Source organism: Salmo salar, chromosome ssa18 (assembly GCF_905237065.1).
Source record: "Salmo salar chromosome ssa18, Ssal_v3.1, whole genome shotgun sequence".
NCBI lineage: Eukaryota > Metazoa > Chordata > Actinopteri > Salmoniformes > Salmonidae > Salmo > Salmo salar.
In genome coordinates, this window is record NC_059459.1 from 26,809,010 (window position 1) to 26,832,855 (window position 23,846).

General features: G+C 42.8%; 1 protein-coding gene across 6 annotated transcripts in view; it reads left to right on the plus strand.

The window, feature by feature from the left end:
• Positions 1–23,480, plus strand: part of slc29a1a (solute carrier family 29 member 1a) — a 90,149-nt gene extending 66,669 nt beyond the window's left edge. For 4 of the 6 annotated variants that reach the window (XM_014154840.2, XM_045700974.1, XM_014154839.2 and 1 more), the window contains 12 exons: positions 10,463–10,534; positions 10,651–10,732; positions 12,706–12,887; positions 14,129–14,268; positions 14,769–14,903; positions 15,039–15,136; positions 15,614–15,698; positions 15,888–16,003; positions 16,115–16,223; positions 16,459–16,544; positions 21,859–22,058; positions 22,313–23,480. In XM_014154840.2, the coding sequence (XP_014010315.1) occupies positions 10,506–10,534; positions 10,651–10,732; positions 12,706–12,887; positions 14,129–14,268; positions 14,769–14,903; positions 15,039–15,136; positions 15,614–15,698; positions 15,888–16,003; positions 16,115–16,223; positions 16,459–16,544; positions 21,859–22,058; positions 22,313–22,424 (1,374 nt within the window). In that variant the 5' untranslated portion in view covers positions 10,463–10,505 and the 3' untranslated portion in view covers positions 22,425–23,480. Of the gene's footprint in view, positions 1–8,007; positions 8,065–10,462; positions 10,535–10,650; positions 10,733–12,705; positions 12,888–14,128; positions 14,269–14,768; positions 14,904–15,038; positions 15,137–15,613; positions 15,699–15,887; positions 16,004–16,114; positions 16,224–16,458; positions 16,545–21,858; positions 22,059–22,312 lie in introns of those variants that run through there. The other 2 variants (XM_045700975.1, XM_014154841.2) reach the window with 2 other exon arrangements.
• The last annotated feature ends 366 nt before the right edge of the window (positions 23,481–23,846 follow it).

Here is a 23,846-nt window from a genome sequence, read left to right on the forward strand (position 1 = left end):
TTTAAGAGCAGTTGGAGGCCACGGAAGGAGAGTTGTATGTGTCCAAAGACGGGCCAGATGTATACAGAATGGTGTTGTCTGCGTAGAGGTGGATCAGAGAATCACCAGCAGCAAGAGCGACATCATTGATGTATACAGAGAAAAGAGTCGGCCCGAGAATTGAACCCTGTGGCACCCCCATAGTGACTGCCAGAGGTCTGGACAACAGGCCCCCCTTTTTGACACACTGAACTATATCTGAGAAGTAGTTGAACCAGGCGAGGCAGTCATTTGAGAAGCCAAGGCTATTGTTTCTGCCGAGAAGAATGCGGTGATTGACAGAGTCGAAAGCCTTGGCCAGGTCGATGAATACAGCTGCACAGTATTGTCTTGTATCGTTGCCGGTTATGATATCGTTTAGGACCTTGAGCGTGGCTGAGGTGCAGTTTGGGTGTAGAGTGTCTCCCCCTTTGAAGAGGGGGATGACCGCGGCAGCTTTCCAATCTTTGGGGGATCTCAGACGATACGAAACAGAGGTTGAATAGGCTAGTAATAGGAGTTGCAACAATTTCTGTGGATAATTTTAGGAAGAGGGGGTCCAGATTGTCAAGCCCAGCTGATTTGTAGGGATCCAGATTTTGCAGCTCTTTCAGAACATCTGTTGTCTGGATTTGGGTGAAGGAGAAGCGGTGGGGGGGGGGGGCTTGGACAAGTTGCTGCAGCGGGTGCTGAGATGTTGGTAGGGGTAGCCAGGTGGAGAGCATGGCCAGCCATTGAAAATGCTTATTAAAATGATCGATTATCGTAGATTTATCGGTGGTGACAGTGTTTCCTATCCTCAGTGCAGTGGGCAGCTGGGAGGAGGTGCTCTTATTCTCCATGGACTTTAGTGTCCAAAAACTTTTTTGGAATTAGTGCTACAGGATGCAAATTTCTGTTAGTCAGGAAAGCTAAGGCTAGCTTTTTCAGACTGAGTATATTGGTTCCTGATTTCCCTGAAAAGTTAGTTGCATATTGCGGGGGCTATTCGATGCTAATTCAGAACGCCACAGGATGTTTTTGTGCTGGTCAAGGGCAGTCAAGTCTGGGGTGAACCAAGGGCTATATCTGTTCTTAGTTCTACATTTTTTGAATGGGGCATGCTTATTTAAGATGGTGAGGAAAGCACTTTTAAATAGCAACCAGGCATCCTCTACTGACGTGATGAGGTCAATATCCTTCCAGGATACCCGGGCCAGGTTGATTAGAAAGGCCTGCTCGCTATAGTGTTTTAGGGAGCGTTTGACTGTGATGAGGGGTGGTCGTTTGACCACAGACCCATTACGGACGCAGGCAATAATCGCTGAGATCCTGGTTGAAGACAGCAGAGGTGTATTTAGAGGGCAGGTTGATCAGGATGATATCTATGAGGGTGCCCGTGTTTACGGATTTGGGGTTGTACCTGGTAGGTTCATTGATCATTTGTGTGAGATTGAGGGCATCTATCTTAGATTGTAGGACGGCCGGGGTGTTAAGCATGTCCCAGTTTAGGTCACCTAACAGTACGAACTCTGAAGATAGATGGGGGACAATCAATTCACATATGGTGTCCAGGGCACAGTTGGGGGCCGAGGGGGGTCTATAACAAGCGGCAACGGTGAGAGACTTGTTTCTGGAAAGGTGGATTTTTTTTAAATAGAAGCTTGAATTGTTTGGCTACAGACCTGGATAGCCTGTAGAGTTCTATCATACTATCTCTCAGTAGATTGCATGAAACCAAGGCATTTACGGTTACAGAAGTCAACAAATGAGAGTGCCTGGGGAATAGTAGTGGAGCTAGGGGTTGCAGGGCCTGGGTTAACCTCTACATCACCAGAGGAACAGAGGTGGAGTAGGGTACGGCTAAAGGCTATAAGAGCTGGTCGTCTAGTGCGTTCGGAACAAAGAGTAGGAGCAGATTTCTGGGCGCGGAAGAATAGATTCAAGGCATAATGTACAGGATGTGAATACAGTGGAGGTAAACCTAGGCATTGAGTGACGATGGGAGAGGTTTTGTCTCTGGAGACTCCATTTAAGCAAGGTGAGGTCACCGCATGTGTGGGAGGTGGAACAAAAGGGCTAGCTAAGGCATATTGAGCAGGGCTGGAGGCTCTACAGTGAAATAAGACAATCACTAACCAAAACAGCAATGGACAAGGCATATTGACATTAGGGAAAGGCATGCGTAGGCGAGTGATCATAGGGTCCAGTGAGTAGCTAGGCGAGCTGGAGACATGGCGATTCAGACAGCTAGCGGGCCCAGGCTAGCAGATGGGCACCCGTGGGACGTTGCAATGGAAGAGCATGTTCAAACCCCTTTGGACGATTACGTCGGCAGACCAGTCGTGATGGATCGGTAGGGCTCCATGTCGGCAGTAAAAGGGTCCAGGCCAACTGGCAAAATATGTATTGTAGCCCAAGAATTGGCTGAATGAACTTCTTCGGCTAGCCGGGAGATGGGCCTAGCTCGAGGCTATCTGGTGCTAGTTTCGGGACAGAGACGTTAGCCAGGACTAGCCACTCGGATAGCAGCTAGCTAGCTGCGATGATCCGGCGTAAAGGTTCAGAGCTTGCGGTAGGAATCCGGAGATGTGGTAGAGAAAAAGCAGTCCGATATGCTATGGGTTGATATTGCGCTGTGCAGACTGGCAGGAATTGACCGGGCTGAGGCTGGCTGATGTTATGTTACAGCCTTATTCTGAAATTGATTAAATCGTTTTTTTCCCTCATCAATCTACACACAATACCCCACAATGACAAAGCAAAACCAGGTTTTAGAAATGTTAGCAAATTTATTATAGATTAAAAAAAAGACATCACATTTACATAAGTGTTCAGACCCTTTACTCAGTGCTTTGTTGAAGCACCTTTGGCAGCGATTACAGCCTTGAGTCTTCTTGAGTATGACTCTACAAGCTTGGCACGCCTGTATTTGGGGAGTTTCCCCCATTTGTCTCTACAGATCCTCTCAAGCTCTCAGGTTGGATGGGGAGCGTGGCTGCACAGCTATTTTCAGCTCTCTCCAGAGATGTTCGATCGAGTTCATGTCCAAGCTCTGGCTGGGCCACTCAAGGACCTTCAGAGACTTGTCCTGTAGCCACTCCTGCGTTGTCTTGGCTGTGTGCTTAGGGTCATTGTCCTGTTGGAAGGTGAACCTTCACCCCAGTCTAAGGCCCTGAGCGCTGTAGAGCAGGTTTTCATTCAGGATCTCTCTACTTTGCTCCGTTCATCTTTCCCTCGGTCCTGACTAGTCTCCCAGTCCCTGCCGCTGAAAAACATCCCACAGCATGATGCTGCCACCACCATGCTTCACGTTAGGGATGGTGCCTGGTTTTCTCCAGACGTGACGCTTGTCATTCAGGCCAAAGAGTTCAATCTTGGTTATATCAGATCAGAGAATCTGGTTTCTGATGGTCTTAGTCGTTTAGGTGCCTTTTTACTGAGGAGTGGCTTCCGTCTGGCCACTCTACCATAAAGGCCTGAATGGTGGAGTGCTGCAGAGATGGTTGTCCTTCTGGAAGGTTCTCCCATCTCCACAGAGGAACTCTGGAGCTCTGTCAAAGTGACCATCGGGTTCTTTCATCTCCCTGACCAAGGCCCTCCCCCGATTGCTCAGTTTGGCCGGGCGGCCAGCTCTAGGAAGAGTCTTGGTGGCGCCATAATTTTAAGAATGATGGAGGCCACTGTGTTCTTGGGGCCCTTCAATGCTGCAGAAATGTTTTGGTACCCTTACCCAGATCTGTGCCTCGATACAATCCTGTCTCAGACCTCTACAGACAATTACTTCAACCTCATGGCTTAGTTTTTGCTCTGACATGCACTGTCCGATCAGTTGAATTTACCACAGGTGGACTCCAATTATGTTGTAGAAACATCTCAAGGATGATCAATGGAAACAGGATGACCTGAACTAAATTTCGAGTCTCATAGCAAAGGGTCTGAATACTTATGTAAATAAGGTATTGATGTTTTATTATTTTTTTTTGCGAACATTTCTAAAAACCTATTTTCTCTTTGTCATTATGGAGTATTGTGTGTAGATTGAGGATATTTATTTCATCGATTTTAGAATAAGGCTGTAACGTAACAAAATTTGGAAAAAGTTAAGGGGTCTGAATACTTTCCGAATGCATTGTACACACCAACTTTTATGTATTCCCTCTTTCTAACTCTTTCTCATAAGATTCCTAAGATTTTCTTTGTTCTCTCAGCCAATGGCCAAAGACTTGGGGTCATCTCCACGCCTTGTCTGTCAAAGCCTCTAACACAAACAACTGTGTTACCTAGGCCTGCTGTGCTGAGCTAATGCTATTTTAGCCATGTGGAACTGATGGACTGAATATGTATTTGGCCCAGGCTTTAATTTCCAAGTACCCCATACAAAGTAGGAGAGAAACTAGCAATGGGGAGCTTACAGAGAACTCTGCATTAATAGGATTTTTTTGTTCACACCAAAATCCTAGGAGTCCTAGCCAACTGTCATCATAAATGGGCTCTATGGTGGGATGTGTGATGCTGCTGTGTAGACCGGTAGACTGGATGTGTGTTGGCTGCCTGAGCAACCCACAGACGCACCACAGTATCATACATACCGTCCTCCTATTACAGGCCCAACAGTGTCTGTTATAAACCAACCCCAGCCCACAGGCTATTCGTGGAGCCCACAGCATTGTTTTTGACATGATAATCCACCCGTGTCTGATTCAAGAACCAGATCCCTGGAAATGGTGGAGGAAATAGCTTTTGGATGATGAATCTGAGAGGGAGCCCTTGGTCGTTAAACATGATTGTAAAGGGTTGAAGTACGTGTGTGTTTGTGTGTGTGTTGGTCAGCAGGTAGTGCGCTCTCCTGTCCTCAAGGTTGGGCAATGGGGTGAAGGCAAGTGGAGCTCTGATATGTCCACCAGATTTAGCTCCTGCTAACTGCTTGCAAACTGCCCACATTAAACCAGAGGGATGAATTACAACATGTAAAAAAAACATTGTGATATTGTTGATAAATCTATTTAGACAACCCGATAACAAGTTGCAAGTCTGTTTTTATCCAATGCATGGGGGGTCTGCTTACTATTCTTTGTGACCAGTTATTTATCTGCTGCTACTTCGCTCTCCTAGTAATATTCTGTAACGATTAGCTAATTTTGAATGGGACAACTTCTCTTGCGAGCACTATTGATTTCTCCCTTAATCTCTATTGAAGTTATCCAACAGTCGAACAGTGATCAGGACTAGTGCTATATAAACTCCTGGGAAATGGTGAAGCGAGCGGTTCTTTTCACCTTGTCATGTGACCCATACACTGTCTGGGAATGAAGGTCTACCCGTCACAGAGCTATTCCAAAACAATACCCTCATGTCCACCTCAATTTGGATTTGGTGGTGTGATCAAGATCATATAGGCCCCATTCTATGCTGACGCAAAGGGTGACCGCCACACTATTCCAAAGTACTTTCTTACTACTGTTTGGTCTCTTGGGAATGAGGCTAAAGTGACGGCTTTAGATTTATTGGGTGACTTCAAAGGGCAAACAACTTGTGATCTCAACATTTTGTTAGTAGGTATTTTCCTTAGGGCCGGAAGTAGGCTTAGTTGTGATTGGCTTATGAGAGTTTTACAACTTGATGTAAGAGTATTATGTTGCAGCCAAATTCCACTGCAATAGTGGTACTTAGAGTCAGTTTTTATTTTGAGTGGCACCGATGAAGTGTCATTGGCTCAGGAAAATGTGGGATTTTGTGTTGTGGCTTTGAGTTGGTCAGACAGGGGGACAGACTTCGGTCCAGAGGGGCACGCTAGCCAGCTGGCACTGTTTGATGACACGTTCAACGGAGTGAGGCAGAATGAACCGGAGCTTGGTACCTCCAATTGGATTCCTTCTTCAGCCATGTGACACAGTCTCAGTAATTCCATTGGCTGTGATAACGTTGTTCTTATTAGTTTGTGCTGGATTTCAACGATTAGCCTGTCACAGGGGCCAAGAGATTGAAATCCTATCCGCATGTAGACCTTTCACTATGGACCGACCTGTCCTCAAAGGCCATTCAATTCCAGAGACAAAGGGGACAATATTTATGTAAGAGTCCAATGCAACAATTGCAGAACTGTAACTTTATCCTCTATTTTTAGTTACCATTGCCTTTAAAAATGTAATGGCATAGTAGCTACAGCTATAAATACTATGGGGGAACTTAATAATGACTGCTTTTAATGCGTTGCTGGGCTCCTAATCAGAGCTTCAGATAACCTAACCCAATCAAAGTCGCCATGCCTTCCGCTACTAACTTGTTCCTTGCGTGTCAGATTATTCAGTCAGTCCTTCCTCTGATCAAGTTTTCCAATGAAACACACTATTGAGAAATAATTAGCTCGTCAAATCCAGTTTGTAGGGTTGGGCGGTATAGGCGAATATATTGATAAGTCACCTTGTCCTAAAGAGATTTACACGGTTATAAAAAGGTCACGCCAGGGTAAGCCTACACGAAACACAGCCCTTATTTTAAGTTTTTCCTAAATCCCCTATGGGAAAAATGAAGGGTGAAAAAAGGATTGGAACCATTTCCCTGTTTGACCTCTAGCTTTATGGGTGTTATGACTCATACTGTGGTACTCTATGGAGACGCCCTTTCTATTAATTCTTATTTCTATGCTGGTTTCCTCTGGACAAACAAAAAACAGTTGTTTAGTAACCGGATACCAACTGTTCTGTGGAGAGAGAGAAAAAGTGATAGAGTTCCAATATTAGGATAATAGTTGTGATTGGAGGATAGCTGTGAGACTTATCGAATCAGGATCAACTCCTCTGTTTTCCTAGAGCTCATTAATGATAGAATATTCATTGAAGATGGCAGAAAGGCCAGTCTCTTTTTGACAATGACTAATGGAATGTTACTGTAGCTAAAGAGACTAGTACTCAGGCTAGTGTGTGTGTGTGTGTGTGTGTGTGTGTACTACCGTTCAAAAGTTTGTGGTCACTTAGAAATGTCCTTGTTTTTGAAAGAAAATAAACTTTTTTTTTGTCCATTTACAATAACATTAAATTGATCAGAAGTACAGTGTAGACATTAATGTTGTAAATGACTACTGTAGCTGGAAATGGCTTTTTAACAAAAACAAATTTAATGGAATATCTACATAGGCGTACAGAGGCCCATTATCAGCAACCATCACTCCTGTGTTCCAATGGCACATTGTGTTAGCTAATCCAAGTTTATCATTTTAAAAGGCTAGTGATGGTTGCTGATAATGGGCCTATGTAGATATTCCATAAAAAAATCTGCCGTTTCCAGCAACAATAGTAATTTGCAACATTAACAATGACTACACTGTATTTCTGATCAATTTGATGTTATTTTAATGGACAAAAAAGTAGCTTTTCTTTCAAAAACAATGACATTTCTAAGTGACCACAAACTTTTGAACGGGTGTGTGTGTGTATATATATATATATATATATATATAACAAATCCATACTTGGAGTGAAGTATTGATATATCGTCCAGAAATTATATTGCGATATGTAACTATATCGATTCAGCGTGGAACAATGAGCTGCATTCCATGTTCCTAACCCATAGCACTGTGCATTCACATGACCATGATGATGACTCCACTATCTAAATTGGACACGCACATTTCCATCTAAAAAGGCTTAGTCTATTCCTTTATGGCATCCACAACACATCATGCCTATGCTTATGAGACACATTGGGAGATAAACCTGTTGTTTGGGCTGCTGGGATGCTTGGAGTTCTGCACAGACATCTGTGTGTACAGTGAACTCTGGCTATTTGTTTTAGAGGGTCTCAGAAAGCCTGCTGTGTTTCAGAAAGGCGTCACAGAAGTATCTGTCTGTGTGTAGATGTCTTCCATCAGAGTGGTAGAGTAGTTGCTATGGGATGTGTGGTGCCAGTGAGAATATTGTGATAGGAAGGACTAATGCATGTTCTTTTTAGACCACCTCTTAACCAAGGCTTCCTCCCATGTATAAAATGAAATGATGTTCAGCTGCCAGTCTATCCTTTCAGTAAATCAACTATTGGATTTAGGCTACTCCTGCGCTACTCTAAGTAAGTGTAATAAAAAAAAAATCTGAAGAAAATAGTGCTGATATAATAGACTCTGTCTGGCTTGGATGATACATTTTGACTTGTTTGCATATTTGGCTAGAATGTTTTGATTTGTTGAGATGACACATTATCGTACTTAATAAGGTTTTGAAGGTTGTCTTGTGGCTTTATTTGTCACTATGGAATGCTGAAACTGGATAGGCTAGACTTTGGTTTAGTTTAATGGTAGGAGTTATAACTGCTCGTATTCCTATTGTTACTTTTTTCAATTTAACAAACTATATTTTCCTGGTAAACAAGACCTTGGTTTGTATCTTTCGGTTACAAATGTAGTAGGTAGGAATTGTTGTTTGTCTGAAATGTAAAGTTGGTTACATGCTCATCTGTATATTTGGTCAGAATAAGAAAGTAGCCTAATTAGGGCTGTGACATTACCAGTATCGCAATATGTTTTCCCACGGCAAAAAAATGTAAACACGAAGCGGCCCAAACTCGTCGGGCCTTTCAAAACCTGCTGTATGTAAAATATTGTGAGATATATACAGTACCAGTCAAACGTTTGGACACAGCTACTCATTCAAGGATTTTTCTTTATTTTTACTATTTTCTACATTGTAGAATAATAGTGAGGACATCAAAACTATGAAATAACACATATGGAATCATGTAGTAACCAAATAAATGTTAAACAAATCAAAATATATTTTAGATTCTTCAAAGTGGCCACCCTTTGCCCTGATGACAGCTTTGCACGCTCTTGGTATTCTTTCAACCATCTTCACCTGGAATGCTTTTCAAACAGTCTTGAAGGAGTTCCCACATATGCTGAGCGCTTGTTGGTTCCTTTTCTTTCACTCTGCGGTCCAATTCATTCCAAACCATCTCAATTGGGTTGGTTCGGGTGATTGTGGAGACCAGGTCATCTGATGCAGCACTCCATCACTCTCCTTCTTGGTCAAATAGCCCTTACACAGCCTGGAGGTGTGTTGGGTCATTGTCCTGTTGAAAAATAAATGATAGTCCCACTAACCGCAAACCAGATGGGATGGCGTATCGCTGCAGAATGCTGAGATCATCCGTTCACCTACTCTGCGTCTCATAAAGACACGGCGGTTGGAACCAAAAATCGCATATTTCCACCAGTCTAATGTCCATTGCTAGTTTTTTTTGGCCCAAGCAAGTCTCTTCTTCTTGTTGCTGTCCTTTAGTAGTGGTTTCTTTGCAGCAATTCGACCATGAAGGCCTGATTCCCGCAGTCTCCTCTGAACAGTTGATGTGTCTTTTTTATTTATTTTTATTTAACCTTTATTTAACTAGGCAAGTCAGTTAAGAACAAATGTATGTGTGTGTGTATGTGATAAAACGCACATCACGACAAGAGAGACAACACTACATAAAGAGAGACCTAAGACGACAACATAGCAAGGCAACACACAACAGCACAGCATGGTAGCAATACATGGTAGCAGCACAAAACATGGTATAAACATTATTGGTCACAGACAACAGCACCTAGGGCAAGAAGATAGAGCCAACAATACATCACGCAAAGCAGCCACAACTGTTACTTAAACTATGTGAAGCATTCATTTGGGCTGCAATTTATGAGGCTGGTAACTATAATGAACTTATCCTCTGCAGCATAGGTAACTCTCTCTTCCTTTCCTGTGGCGGTCCTCATGAGAGCCAGTTTTATCATAGCGCTTGATTGATTTTACGACTGCACTTGAAGAAACATTAAAAGTTCTCAAAATGTTCTGGATTGACTGACCTTCATGCCTTAAAGTAATGATGGACTGTCGTTTCTCTTTGCTTATTTGAGCTGTTCTTGCCATAATATGGACTTAGCCCTATTTGGTAAAAGACCATCTTCTGTATACTACCCCTTCCTTGTCACAACACAACTGATTGGCTGAAATGCATTAAGAAGGAAAGAAATTCCAGAAAAGAACTTAACAAGGCACACCTGTTAATTGAAATGCATGCCAGGTAACTACCTCATGAAGCTGGTTGAGAGGATGCCAAGAGTGTGCAAAGCTGCCATCAAGACAAGGGTGGCTACTTTGAAGAATCTCAAATATAAAATATATTTTGATTTAACACTTTTTTGGGTTACTACATAATTCCATATGTGTTATTTCATAGTTGTGATGTCTTCACTATTATTGTACAACCCTACCTTAGACAGGAAATTGTTTTGTTACTGGCAGGATGGTGAACTTGTGGCCTGAATTTCAGTTGGAGATGTGATGTACAATGTTGGATAATATCACAATGTGGCGTTTTGTTAATCTTTTTGGGATAATTGGCAAAAAACTGCATGTCGAATTCATTCTCCTGAACATTGTTACTTTATGAAGACTAGGCTGATTTTATTTATGAAAATGTCTGTTTTCAGAACCGTGACACATTTTGACTTAAGAGCTGGTTCCTGCAGTACAATGACGGTCATCAACGCTCCACAGGACAAGTGAGTGCAGTGACTTTGCATTTTCTGCTTCTGCCTGCAATCATTTAATGCTATATGGATACAATTGGTAATGGCTACATATAAACATTTCTGGTGTGTGAATGTGTATTTGTCAGGTATAATGCGGTATGGATAATTTTCTTTGTCCTTGGCTTGGGAACCCTCCTGCCATGGAACTTCTTCATGACTGCAACCATGGTAACTGTTCTGCATTCTTCACAACTGCTTGATTATAATAACCATGAGAAATCAGACTTACACGGAACCCAAACCGGCGTGCGACATCGTGCATACATTTATTTTGTCCCCCTACACCAAATGCGATCACGACACGCAGGTTAAACTATCAAAACAAACTCTGAACCAATGACATTAATTTAGGGACGGGTCAAAAAGCATTAAACATTTATGGCAATTTAGCTAGTTATGTTGCACTTGCTAGCTAATTTGTCCTATTTAGCTAGCTTGGATATAAACATAAACATTAGGTTGTTATTTTACTTGAAATGCACAAGGTCCTCTACTCCGACAATTAATCCACACATAAAACGGCCAACCGAATCGTTTCTAGTCATCTCTCCTCCTTCCAGGCTTTTTCATCTTTGAACTTATATGGTGATTGACATCTACACTTTCATAGTATTACCACGACAACCGGCAACACAATTCATCTTTCAATCACCCACGTGGGTATAACCAATGAGGAGATGGCACGTGGGTACCTGCTTCTGTAAACCAATAGGGAGATGGGAGAGGCAGGACTTGCAGCGCGATCTGCGTCAGAAACAGGAATGACTTCTATTTTAGCCCTTGGCAATGCAGACGCGCGCGAGCAGTGTGGGTGCAATAATTGAATAACATCGATTCATAAATGTATTTTGCAACTGTTAGGTTCGTTCCTTAAACCTTGTCAATCATTGGTTCATTGGTGAAATTAGCATTATGACAATATCTTTAATTAAATCATTCAAAAACCTTTATTAATGCAATTGCAGATAGAAGTTGACAAACAGGAACATGGCATGCATGTTTATGAGTAAGTTCTGCATCATACAAAAGGTCTCAAGTAGTTTTATTAAACCGAAGTCCCGCCTTAGTGATGTCACTGACTACATCATTACCTTTTTACTCCTGAGACCAAAACCCTGCATCCATGGCGATACAAACATAGAGTTTCAGTGTTTATCTAAAAGCTAGGCAATAAATGTCCCCTCCCCAAAGTTGATTTATTGTGGAATGTCTGAGTAGTCTCTTATCTCCCACACTCCCCTGCAGAGTTCTGTCTTAGTCACACATTGAGTGAGTGAATGAGAAAACAACTGTGGAACAATTCTAAAACTATATAATGAATATATGTATTGTTCATCTGTAGTCTAGGACCCTATAAATGTAAGGAGGGAGAGGTCTTATAACCCCTCCCCTTCTATTAATATAACATAAGCACAATCAATTATTTTAATACATCAAACATTTGTACAGACCCAAATCATGACCGCTAGGTGAATCCTGACACAACGCACGCGACTTGAGTGGTGTGGTCAGCCTATAAGAGCTGAAGTAGTAGAAAAATAATATGGTTACACACTCCTTTCCTGTCTCTAAGTGGTAGTACAACTGGTCTTAAAAAATGTGACTCCTCTAATAAAATGGTCATTTTAATGCTTATGGAGCTGCCTCGAGGGAGGATGTTTCATTGAGACCACTTTTGTAAACAGTTAGAAGCCGCCTGGTTCATCAAACTTTTGGCCAGGTGTGTTGCCATGCCAATATCCCCGCCCTCGGCAGCAGGCTAGCATTATGAAAACATTAGAGATGTAACGATTCACCGATACACACCCAAATACGCACCCCAAACTGAAACACATGCAGCATGCATCGGTCAGAAAATCAACTCAAATGTTACGAATCGCCAAATCCCGAATTATTTTACTTTCTTTCTACCTTCTGAGACACTCTCTCCATAGTATTTCACTGAATCGTTTCACACTAAATCGTATCGTTCCTGTATTGCATCGGAGCCCATATATTATCAAGTTTCGTATCTAGATACATATCGAATTGTCTTGAAAGGGAAAGATGCACATCCTTAGAAATCATTGACTCTCGTAAGCTTTGGTCATGAACCCCAAGTCTCTCGCTCTTTCTCCTCCACCCCGCTGCTTCCCTTTTAGTACTTCACCAGCCGACTGAAGGACCCGGCCGTCGAAGGCTTAGTGAATCTGACGGCCAACGCCACGGTAGTTGAGGCAGACACGAGGAACGTCCTGGAGTCCAAGTTCAACAATGTGATGACCCTGTGTGCCATGGTGCCCCTGCTCATCTTCACCTGCCTTAACTCCTTCATCCACCAGAGGTATAGTTAGAACTAATGGTAACTTTTCTACTGCAGGGATTGGTATTATGGTTGCTCTATTCCCTGGGGCAATTGAACTGAGCAGTTGCACAAGTTGAGCCTGCTCTGAGGTTGCATCATTACTCCCAATTGTTCAATCAAATGTATTTATAAAGCCCTTTTTACATCAGCAGATGTCACAAAGTGCTATACAGAAACCCAGCCTAAACCCCCAAACAGAAAGGAATACAGATGTAGAAGCACGGTGGCTAGGAAAAACTTCCTATAAAGACCGGAACCTAGGAAGAAACCTAGAGAGGAACCAGGATCTGAGGGGTGGCCAGTCCTCCTCTGGCTGTGCCGGGTGGAGATTATAAGAGTACATGGCCATTTAAAGCCAGATTGTTCTTCAAGATGGTTTATGTGGAAGATGGACAGTTTATGGCAGGCCGGCAAGTTGAGCCTGCTCTGAGAATGTATTTTACTGATAACAATCAAAATAAAAAGAATTCCAGTAGTGATCTTCCTGGTTCCTCCCCTATGTGTAGGTGAAAGGGCCTGCCTTTCAAGGCAGGCCATGTAAATGGAAAATTAGCATAACCAATTAGCATTTTTGGGAAAGTGATGATAATCTTGGGAAGCCAAAAAATATTCCTGACTTGTCTGATGGTGAAGCACTTTTCAGACTTGAATGTCGATCCCTTTACTGTGACCTCGAGGAGACCCAGGACTCAAACTCCAAACCACACCTCATTCCTCTTAAAAGCACCTTGAATTGATACCTCACTCTTATCCTCAAACATTGCCTGTTCACATGCCCCCTTAACCTCGCTCCATACATTACATTTACATTTTACATTTTAGTAATTTAGCAGACACTCTTATCAAGAGCGACTTACAGTAGTGAATACATTCATTTCATTACATGCATATTTAAAAAAAAAAAATGGCCTCCCGTGGGAATCGAACCCACAACCCTGGCGTTGCAAACACCATGCTCTACCAACTGTCCTCAGTTTTCCCCTAAGCTACCCTGAACGGTACCTTTCATGTAAACCTAAGTTATCTCTGCCTACCTAATCCTCACTCCGTGAACCCCATCAGTTGTTTCCTATAGAACATTGGTATGTGGATTTTAATTATAGTTGGATATAGAGAGCTTCAGCAAGGGCTCGTCCATCAATGACCCCCACTCCTGTCTAAACAGTCCTATGAATGTCTCCTTCTGTTTTTCTCCCCTTTTCCCCTCACCTGTCCCCCAGGATCCCTCAGAATTACCGTATCGCCGGCTCCCTGTCTGTGATCCTGTTGGTGTTCCTGTTGACGGCAGTGCTGGTCAAAGTGGACATGAGCCCTCTCACCTTCTTCTGTCTCACCATGATCAAAATTATCTGCATCAATTGTAAGTGGACCCCACCCAAACTACTAGACTCCTACCTAACATACCAAGCTCACACAGAAAAACTCACTCACCTTCACACCATCTGCTACGGAGTTGGCTTGTTTAAAGTGGGATGTTAAACAGCAGGGATACGCTCTCCTGTTAGTTTGATCCTGGCCCCCCGATGCCTGATGAGGACCAGCTTCTCTGACGGTCCAGGTTCCACTAGAGGGGAGGAGAGGGTGACCCAGTTGGAACGCTTTGATGTTGACATCCACACTCTCCCTGTAAAGACTTCCTCTCTGTCTATACTAGGAAGACGGGTGAATTAAATAATGTTTATTATGTAAAACCACCCCTGTGATGTTCTCATTGGTTTTGCTTTATTTTTCTTGTGTTGCTGATATAAACCTCTTGCCCTCTCCTTTGATTTTTAAATGTATTACTCCCTCCTATATCCAACATCTGCAATCACTCATTCTCTCTCTACTTTGACTTAAGTACGTTTTTTCTCTCCCCAGCGTTTGGGGCAGTGCTGCAGGGCAGTTTGTTTGGCCTGGCTGGGATGCTGCCAGCCTCCTACACTGCACCTATCATGAGTGGACAGGGCCTCGCCGGGACCTTCGCTGCCTTCTCTATGATCTGTGCCCTGGCCAGTACGTCTGACACACTCAAAACACACACACTGCTCTCAACACTTTCCATAACACCAGGTCCATAACTCATATCCCAGGATGAGAATAGTAAGTACTTCCAGGTCATGACCCTGTATTTTCCCTGTGTGTGTTTAGGTGGCTCGGCCCTACAGGACAGTGCCTTTGGCTACTTCATCACAGCGTGCGTGGTCGTCTTCCTGGCCATCTTGTCCTACTTCGCTCTGCCCAGAATGGTGAGACCTCAACTAACACACTATTGACCCCTACTAGTGTGTTCTGCCTAATGGAATGCTCTGACCTCAAAATGCTAGTTCACTCTGTCAGACAAGTTGTCATTGGCTCAACAATGTTATCTGAGGGAAGCATTTAGTAGTGTGTAGCATTGTATAGCCTCCCTGGCCTGTATCCATAATGTGTCCTTACATGCAGCTATATAGATAGACAGATAGATGCAGTAACCTGATAATAGTATGTTGGGGGTGTTAACCCCCGTGTCCTGGCTAAATTCCCAATCTGGCCCATGGAAACCTAATCCCCAGCTTCCACTTGGCTTCATTCATCCCCTCTCCTCCCCCCCTGTAACTCATCCCCAGGTCGTGGCTGTAAAAGCGAATAGTTCTCAGTCAACTTAGCTGGTAAAGTAAGGGTAAGTAAAACATGTAGGTTGGCAAATGTGCTGATTTTTGTTAATGTCTCTCCCACCCTCGCAGGACTTTTTCCAGTACTACCTGGAAAGTAATGGATCCAGGCCAGCCGGCAGAGATGAGGAGAACAAGATGGACCTTTTGAAAAAAGGTGCAGATAGAATGTAACGTTGAGAATTGTTTCTCATTTGCTGTGTAGTATTGTACTCTGACTCTGCCCAGGGCTCACTGGGTTTATACTACAATACATCATTTGCTTGTTTATCTATGCTCTTTGACCTAATTCTTAGTGCTTTTCTTCCAAGTTGTGCATTTCTCTTGCATCTCTATCTGTGTAAAGCTAACAGCAAAAGGGGATGTTATTTGACAGACAGTCCAGCACAGAAGAGGCCGGTGGTCAGTCTGACAGAGGAGGAAACTAGGTCCACCATATCTGTGTTTGCCATCTTTAAACGGGTAAGGGACCGGCACAAAGATTATATAAACAAAGTAGTCCTCCCAAGTGAGGGAATTGGTGGTGGGGCCTAAAACCCCCTACTGATGTCCTGATGTTGTGGTCTCCTGTAGATCTGGGTAATGGCCCTCTCTGTGTGCTTCGTGTTCACCATCACCATCGGAACATTCCCTGCAGTCACAGTTGATGTCAGGTCCACCGTGGCCGATGGGGGAGCCTGGGGTGAGTGTCTTAAGGGAAAGTCTTTATTGACTGTGTTTTGCTGTATTAATGGCTTGTGAAAAGTCAGAGACCAGCATACAGGCTCATAGCATTGATCCTCTCAAAACTGGCAAGGACAATGTCGAACATCTGCCTTTGCGATTTTGCTGTAATGGGTTCCAGTATTGATTTAAGAGTCTGTGAGGACTATAGTCTTATTCGCCATGCGGTTGCTGCAGTTCCTTTGTCTCCACAGATAAATACTTCATCCCTGTGTCGTGTTTCCTGCTCTTCAACGTGATGGACTGGGCAGGCAGAAGTCTGACGGCTGTGTGTATGTGGGTGAGTCTGAGGTCCTGAGCACTATTTCCACTAACACTGGCTCAAACAGACAAAGGCTTGTTGGCGTAGATTCCCACCTAACATCTGTGCTCCCCTGAAATGGTTCCCCCTGGCCTGACCAATTGTTCCCCTTGGCCGACTTCTTTGCCGTTTCACTGGAACATAGATCAGAATGTCTTGGCGTCTCATCACTCTGAAAGGGAAGAGGAGAGGATTAGACTGACGACTCCCATGACAACAGTATCATACATAATGACACAACAAATTCATTTCTGGCATTTGTTTAAAATACCATCTCAAATGTGTTAAATCTAAATATTTAGCCCAAATCTGATCTGGATTACTGCCTGATGATGTCATGGGGTTGTAACCCTCGCCACAGTTGAAAACATATTGCCGAGACATCAATCGTTCAGAATTCTCTGGAAAATCTGGAACAGAACACTTTGATGTGTAGGCCAGTGGTTTGTATTGGAAAAAAGCCCTTGTGTTTTTAGGATGAAGAGGTTGTGTGACTGCTGAAAGAAGTGTGTTTGGAAGGGTAGGTGAGGAGTGGCTCATGGTGACACTGAAGACCCCCTATTGATTTGGACTAGTTTCCTGTTGTAAATAGATCACATGACTAGGGCTGTAACAGCTCCCAGTTCTGGAGTGTGCGATTCACTGGCTGAGAAGTTGCGAAAGAGATATACAGGTAACTGTCAAAATAAAGGAAACACTGACATAGTGTCTTAACTTCACTAGGGTAGGGGGCAGCATTCGGTATTTTGGATGAAAAGCGTTCCTAAAATAAACTGCCAGCTACTCAGGCCCAGAAGCTAGGATATGCATATAATTGGTCAATTTGGATAGAAAACACTCTAAAGTTTCCAAAACTGTTAGTGAGTTTAACAGAACTGATATGGCAGGCGAAAACCTGAGGAAAATCCATCCAGGACGTACTATTATTTTGAAAGGCTGTTTTTCCATAGAAAGCCGATCCACCATACAAAGACTTAGGACCCAGTTCACGATCTCTATGGCTTCTTCTACATGTGGCCAGTCTTTAGGCATTGTTTCAGGCTTTTACTCTGAAAAATTAGGGAAATACAGCACTTTCAATGAGTGGACAGTGGAAATTTCCAGACATGAGTCCAGCGTGTGATCGGGAGCGCGCCTTTCTAGTTTTTCCTGTCCTATTGACAAAGCTTTTGTCCGGTTGAAATATTATTGATTATTTATGACAAAAACAACCTGAGGATTGATTTTAAACATCATTTGACATGTTTCTACAAACTTTTATTGTACTTTTTTTTACTTTTCGTCTGGATGTTGAGAGCGCGCTTTGTGCCTTTTTGGATTACTGAACATAACGCACCAACAAAACTGAGGTTTTTGGACATAAAGAGGGACATTATCGAACAAAACAAACATTTATTGTGTAACATGGAGTCCTGGGAGTGCCACCAGATGAAGATCATCAAAGTTAAGTGATTCATTTAATCGCTATTTCTGACTTTTGTGAGTCCTCTCCTTGGCTGGAAAATGTCTGTATGGTTTCTTGTGGCTAGGCGCTGTCCTAACATAATCGCATGGTGTGCTTTCGCCGTAAAGCCTTTTTGAAATCGGATACTGTGGTTGGATTAACAAGATGTTTAATTTTAAAATGGTGTATAATACTTGTATATTTGAGGAATTTTAATTATGGGATTTCTGTTGTTTGAATTTGGCGCCCTGCAATTTCACTGGCTGTTGTCGAGGTGGGACGCTAGCGTCCCAATGATACCAGAGAGGTTAATAGGGCGATGGGCCACCACGAGCCAGAACAGCTTCAATGCGCCTTGTCATAGGTTCTACAAGTGTCTGGAACGCTATTGGAGGGATGCGACACCATTCTTCCACAATAAATTCCATCATTTGGTGTTTTGTTGATGGTGGTGGAAAACGCTGTCTCAGGCGCCGCACCGGATTTTCCCATAAGTGTCCTATTGGATTGAGATCTGGTGAGTGACGCACACACACTTTAAATGCCCTACGCTTCTTCGAGACCCCTCTTTCGACGTCACCGAGATCTCTTCTAGCCATGGTAGCCAAAATAATGGGGAACTGGGCATTTTTATACATAATGTTAATTGCTTAATTAACTCAGGAACCATACCTGTGTGGAAGCACCTGCTTTCAATATACATTGAACAAAAATATAAATGCAACATGTAAAGTGTTGGTCCCATGTTTCATGAGCTGAAATAAAAGATCCCCCAAATTTTTCACGTTATTTTATGGACAGTCCTATGCTACGGACAACGAACACAATTGCATTTTATCGATGGCAATTTGAATGTCCAGAAATACCCTGACGAGAACCTTGAGGCCCATTGTTTTGTGGGTGGGGGGGTGGGGTCTGTGATCAACAGATGCATATCTGTATTCCCAGTCATGTGAAATCCATAGATTAGGGCCTAATGAATTTATGTAAATTGACTGATTTCCTCAGATGAACTGTAACTCAGTAAAATCTTTGAAATTGTTGTTTTATATTTTTGTTCAGCATACTTTGTATCCCTCATTTACTTAAGTGTTTCCTTTATTTTGGCACTTACCCATAGATGGTGTTTATTTCATTCTGTGGGTTTCTATTTAATTCTACCTCAGCTCCCTCCCATCCACTTCAATCCTATGATTACTGTAGAATAGAATTATGGGCTGAGTGCACATAGAGCACTGTTACCTTACAGTACATTCAGTTGGATAGAGGTTCATTCCTTAAAGTGCACATTTGCATTGCGACCCATTTCTATTAAAGGAAATTGCTTTAATTCACTACAAGTTGGCTACCCTCAAAGTCCGCGGAAAACGTGGACAGAATCCAGACATTAAAATGAACAAAAATGCCCATTTTAAATGAACAAAATGCCCAAGTTAATAATAAGATATATTAACAAAATGTATCAGTGATTCGTATTTTCCTGCAACTTTCTGAACCTCACAGGAATACCCATCTGTGTGTGCGCGGTAACCTTTATTCTGGTACAAATGGAAAAGCTTTCCCAAAAACCTTCTCAATTAAATGTTAACTACAGTCGTGGCCAAAAGTTTTGAATGACACAAATATTAATTTTCACAAAGTCTGCTTCCTCAGTTTGTATGATGGCAATTTGCATATACTCCAGAATGTTATGAAGAGTGATCAGATGAATTGCAATTACTTGCAAAGTCCCTCTTTGCCATGCAAATGAACTGAATCCCCCAAAAACATTTCCACTGCATTTCAGCCCTGCCACAAAAGGACCAGTTGACATCATGTCAGTGATTCTCTCGTTAACACAGGTGTGAGTGTTGACAAGGCTGGAGATCGAATAACAGACTGGAAGCTTCAAAAGGAGGGTGGTGCTTGGAATCATTGTTCTTCCTCTGTCAAATATGGTTACCTGCAAGGAAACACGTGCCGTCATCATTGCTTTGCACAAAAAGGGCTTCACAGGCAAGGATATTGCTGCCAGTAAGAATGCACCTAAATCAACCATTTATCGGATCATCAAGAACTTCAAGGAGAGCGGTTCAAATGTTGTGAAGAAGGCTTCAGGGCGCCCAAGAAAGTCCAGCAAGCGCCAGGACCGTCTCCTAAAGTTGATTCAGCTGCGGGATCGGGGCACCACCAGTACAGATCTTGCTCAGGATGGCAGCAGGCAGGTGTGAGTGCATCTGAACGCACAGTGAGGCGAAGACTTTTGGAGGATGGCCTGGTGTCAAGAAGGGCAGCAAAGAAGCCACTTCTCTCCAGGAAAAACATCAGGGACAGACTGATATTCTGCAAAAGGTACAGGGATTGGACTGCTGAGGACTGGGGTAAAGTCACTTTCTCTGATGAATCCCCTTTCCGATTGTTTGGGGCATCCGGAAAAAAGCTTGTTCGGAGAAGACAAGGTGAGCGCTACCATCAGTCCTGTGTCAAGCCAACAGTAAAGCATCCTGACACCATTCATGTGTGGGGTTGCTTCTCAGCCAAGGGAGTGGGCTCACTCACAATTTTGCCTAAGAACACAGCCATGAATAATGAATGGTACCAACACATCCCCCGAGAGCAACTTCTCCCAACCATCCAGGAACAGTTTGGTGACGGAAAATGCCTTTTCCAGCATGATGGAGCACCTTGCCATAAGGCAAAAGTGATAACTAAGTGGCTCAGGGAACAAAACATCGATATTTTGGGTTCATGGCCAGGAAACTCCCCAGACCTTAATCCCATTGAGAACTTGTGGTCAATCCTCAAGAGGCGGGTGGACAAACACAAACCCACAAATTCTGCCAAACTCCAAGCATTGATTATGCAAGAATGGGCTGCCATCAGTCAGGATGTGGCCCAGAAGTTAATTGACAGCATGCCAGGGTGGATTGCAGAGGTCTTGAAAAAGAAGGGTCAACACTGCAAATATTGACTCTTTGCATCAACTTCAAGTAATTGTCAATAAAAGCCTTTGACACTTATGAAATGCTTGTAATTATACTTCAGTATTCCATAGTAACATCTGACAATATCTAAAGACACTGAAGCAGCAAACTTTGTGGAAATTAATATTTGTCATTCTCAAATCTTTTGGCCACGACTGTACACTGTAGCCTATGCCTGCCTGGCAGAGTATCATGATTATTTGCATCAATCAAGTGGCTATTTCTTTTGCAAACTGCAATCACATGAGCGCTACAGAAACATTGCTAACCAAACAGTCTCTTGCTGGGGCAGGGTTGAGTTAAAGGGTAACTACACCCAAAAATGAATATTTCTTACATTTTTTCCAGACCTCAATTTCTCTCCTGATGTGGTTTAAGCATTGTTGTGGACTTAGATTTTTTTATTAAAGAAGAGAGCAAGAAACTTGGAAACTTTGAGAGCAAGAAACTTGGAAAACTAAAATTATATTTGGGGGGGGACTAAACAACAAAATGTTTTAATTGATTTCCTAGGGCCCTACCAATTGAAATAATCAAATCCAATGCCATTAAGCTTGGCCAGGGGTGGTATAGTTGAATTATTTCACTTAGAAAATGTTTAGGTTACCCTTTATACAGCGCTGTATTTTATTAGCTTAGCTCCACGGTGAAGCGTTTAGTAGGCCCTATATTATGTAACTGAGTTTATTAGCTAGTTGAGAAGATCAGTTGATTTCTCTTGTTTTCTCTGAATTATGTTACTCATGGCTTCATTTGAAAGTCATTGCAGAATTCTGCTAGTTCACTGGCTCCTTGTCTAAGCTCTTTATTGGAATGTGTGTGGGTTAATATATGATGTGCAATATAATGTTGACGTGTACTGAGATGTCCTCTTTTGTCCCTTCAGCCCGGTAAGGACAGCATCATCCTGCCAGTCATGGTGGGTCTCCGTGTGGTCTTCGTGCCTCTCTTCATGCTGTGTAACGTCCAGCCCAGGAACTACCTGCCTGTGCTGTTCGCCCACGACGCCTGGTACATCCTCTTCATGATCTTCTTCTCCTTCAGCAACGGATACCTGGCCAGCCTCTGCATGTGCTTCGGACCAAAGTAAGGCCAATGCCAGCGGCAAATACAGCATAGTTCTCAACCCTCTGGTTCCTCAAATTGAAAGCTGACAGTAATTGTAGTCAGTTGTCAAGCGGTACTCCATTAGAAGGGAACCATAGCTTGCCGGTTCCTGCAAACATTTTGAGAAACACTGTACTACCACAGGCTACTCACGACAAAGACATTGCACTGGTTCATCAAGGTGTGTACAGTCCTCTTTTCTCCTCCTAGTCATGTTGTTTTGTCCCATACAGGAAAGTGGCACAACACGAAGCAGAGACAGCCGGCGCCATCATGGCATTCTTCCTGTCTCTGGGTTTGGCTCTGGGAGCAGCCCTGTCCTTCATCTTCAGAATCATTATCTAGACCCGAGAACACTTTCTTCTAACCAACCTGCTGTGGAGGTGATGGGGGTTGGAGGTTGGAGGAGGTGGTGAACTTTTCTCTGTTAATTGTTTTGTTCTTCGCATACGGGAGCAACGCTACAACACTCGGAAGCAGCCAGCCTCAGAGAGTCTGTGCTTCCCCTCCTGCCACTGACTGATGATACTCTTTCATTATGAAAGAATGCAAAGTTCATCTAGTTCAGCTGCCTATGTTACTGCTCTCATATCTTGTTCTAGTTGCCAACATCTATATGTCTCTCTCATCCTTCAAGGACCATGGTGGAAGACAAGAGTTCTCTCCACTCAAGGGATTATTTCAGTTTATTGATCAAAATGCCGCTATGAGCCGTGTATATTTATATGGATTGTGAAACTACCCAGCTTTTTGTGTCTTGGTGTGTTATCATTGAATTGTATAGGCATTCTAGTTTAGAATGTTTTAAATCTCAATGGAGTTTTACCAGCCTACGTCAGTGTGTAAATGCTCATTGTGGTATAGCCTTGCCATGACATGTAAAGGTATTTTATAGTATTTGAATATCTTTACCACAGTGACATATGTAGCTATTAATTACATGCGTTGTGCTAGTGGACGGTGAGGGTAGGAGAGTTTGTAAACTCACCTGATCATTTGTTCTGCCAGTTTGTGCCATATCTAGTTTTGAGTGCTCTATTTTAAAACCGGATTGGCACAAGTTAAATTTGCCTGGTTCGTATCAATCAGGTTGTTTTTATGAATAAAAAAATATGCAACGTGCCAAGGGCTTTAAAGTACAAAATATTTTGCTGTGCAACCTTTTTAATTTGGGAGCACCAGTGCAACAAACATCTAATATATGTGTGTGTTCATAATTGTAATAAGGCTTTGCTGTACCGTTGTTTCCCAAGCGCATAATCGTTAGCGTCATGCTTGCACCATTACTACAGCGAAAATAGTTCGAAAGATTTGACCCATATTACTGGTGGAAAGTTTTTTTTATCTTCCTGTAAAGGATTGGGGGGCTGCATTTTACATTCATAAACAGTTCTAAAACTCTTCGCGGGCCGTGTACCATTTGTTTTACACCTTGTTCAGTCATGGTTGTTACCTCATTAGCTAGGTAGCCAACAACCTGCTAACTTTACCAGTATAGCCAAACATTGGGGCACTGAAAGAAAAAGATAGCTTTTTCAGGAGATCAATGATCATAGCAAAGAATGCATGGCCGATCTCTTTCACCTCATCACAAACCTGACGTTTCTAAAGAGACCTTGTACAATTTAATGTAATTCATCTCAATAGGAAAAAGGTGCTTTAACATACTGTTGAAGCCTCTTTCCACAAATGACTTATACATTTCAATGAACAAATGTATTTATAGGGTTACATACTGGGCACTAGGTAGCCTAGCTGTTTAGATCG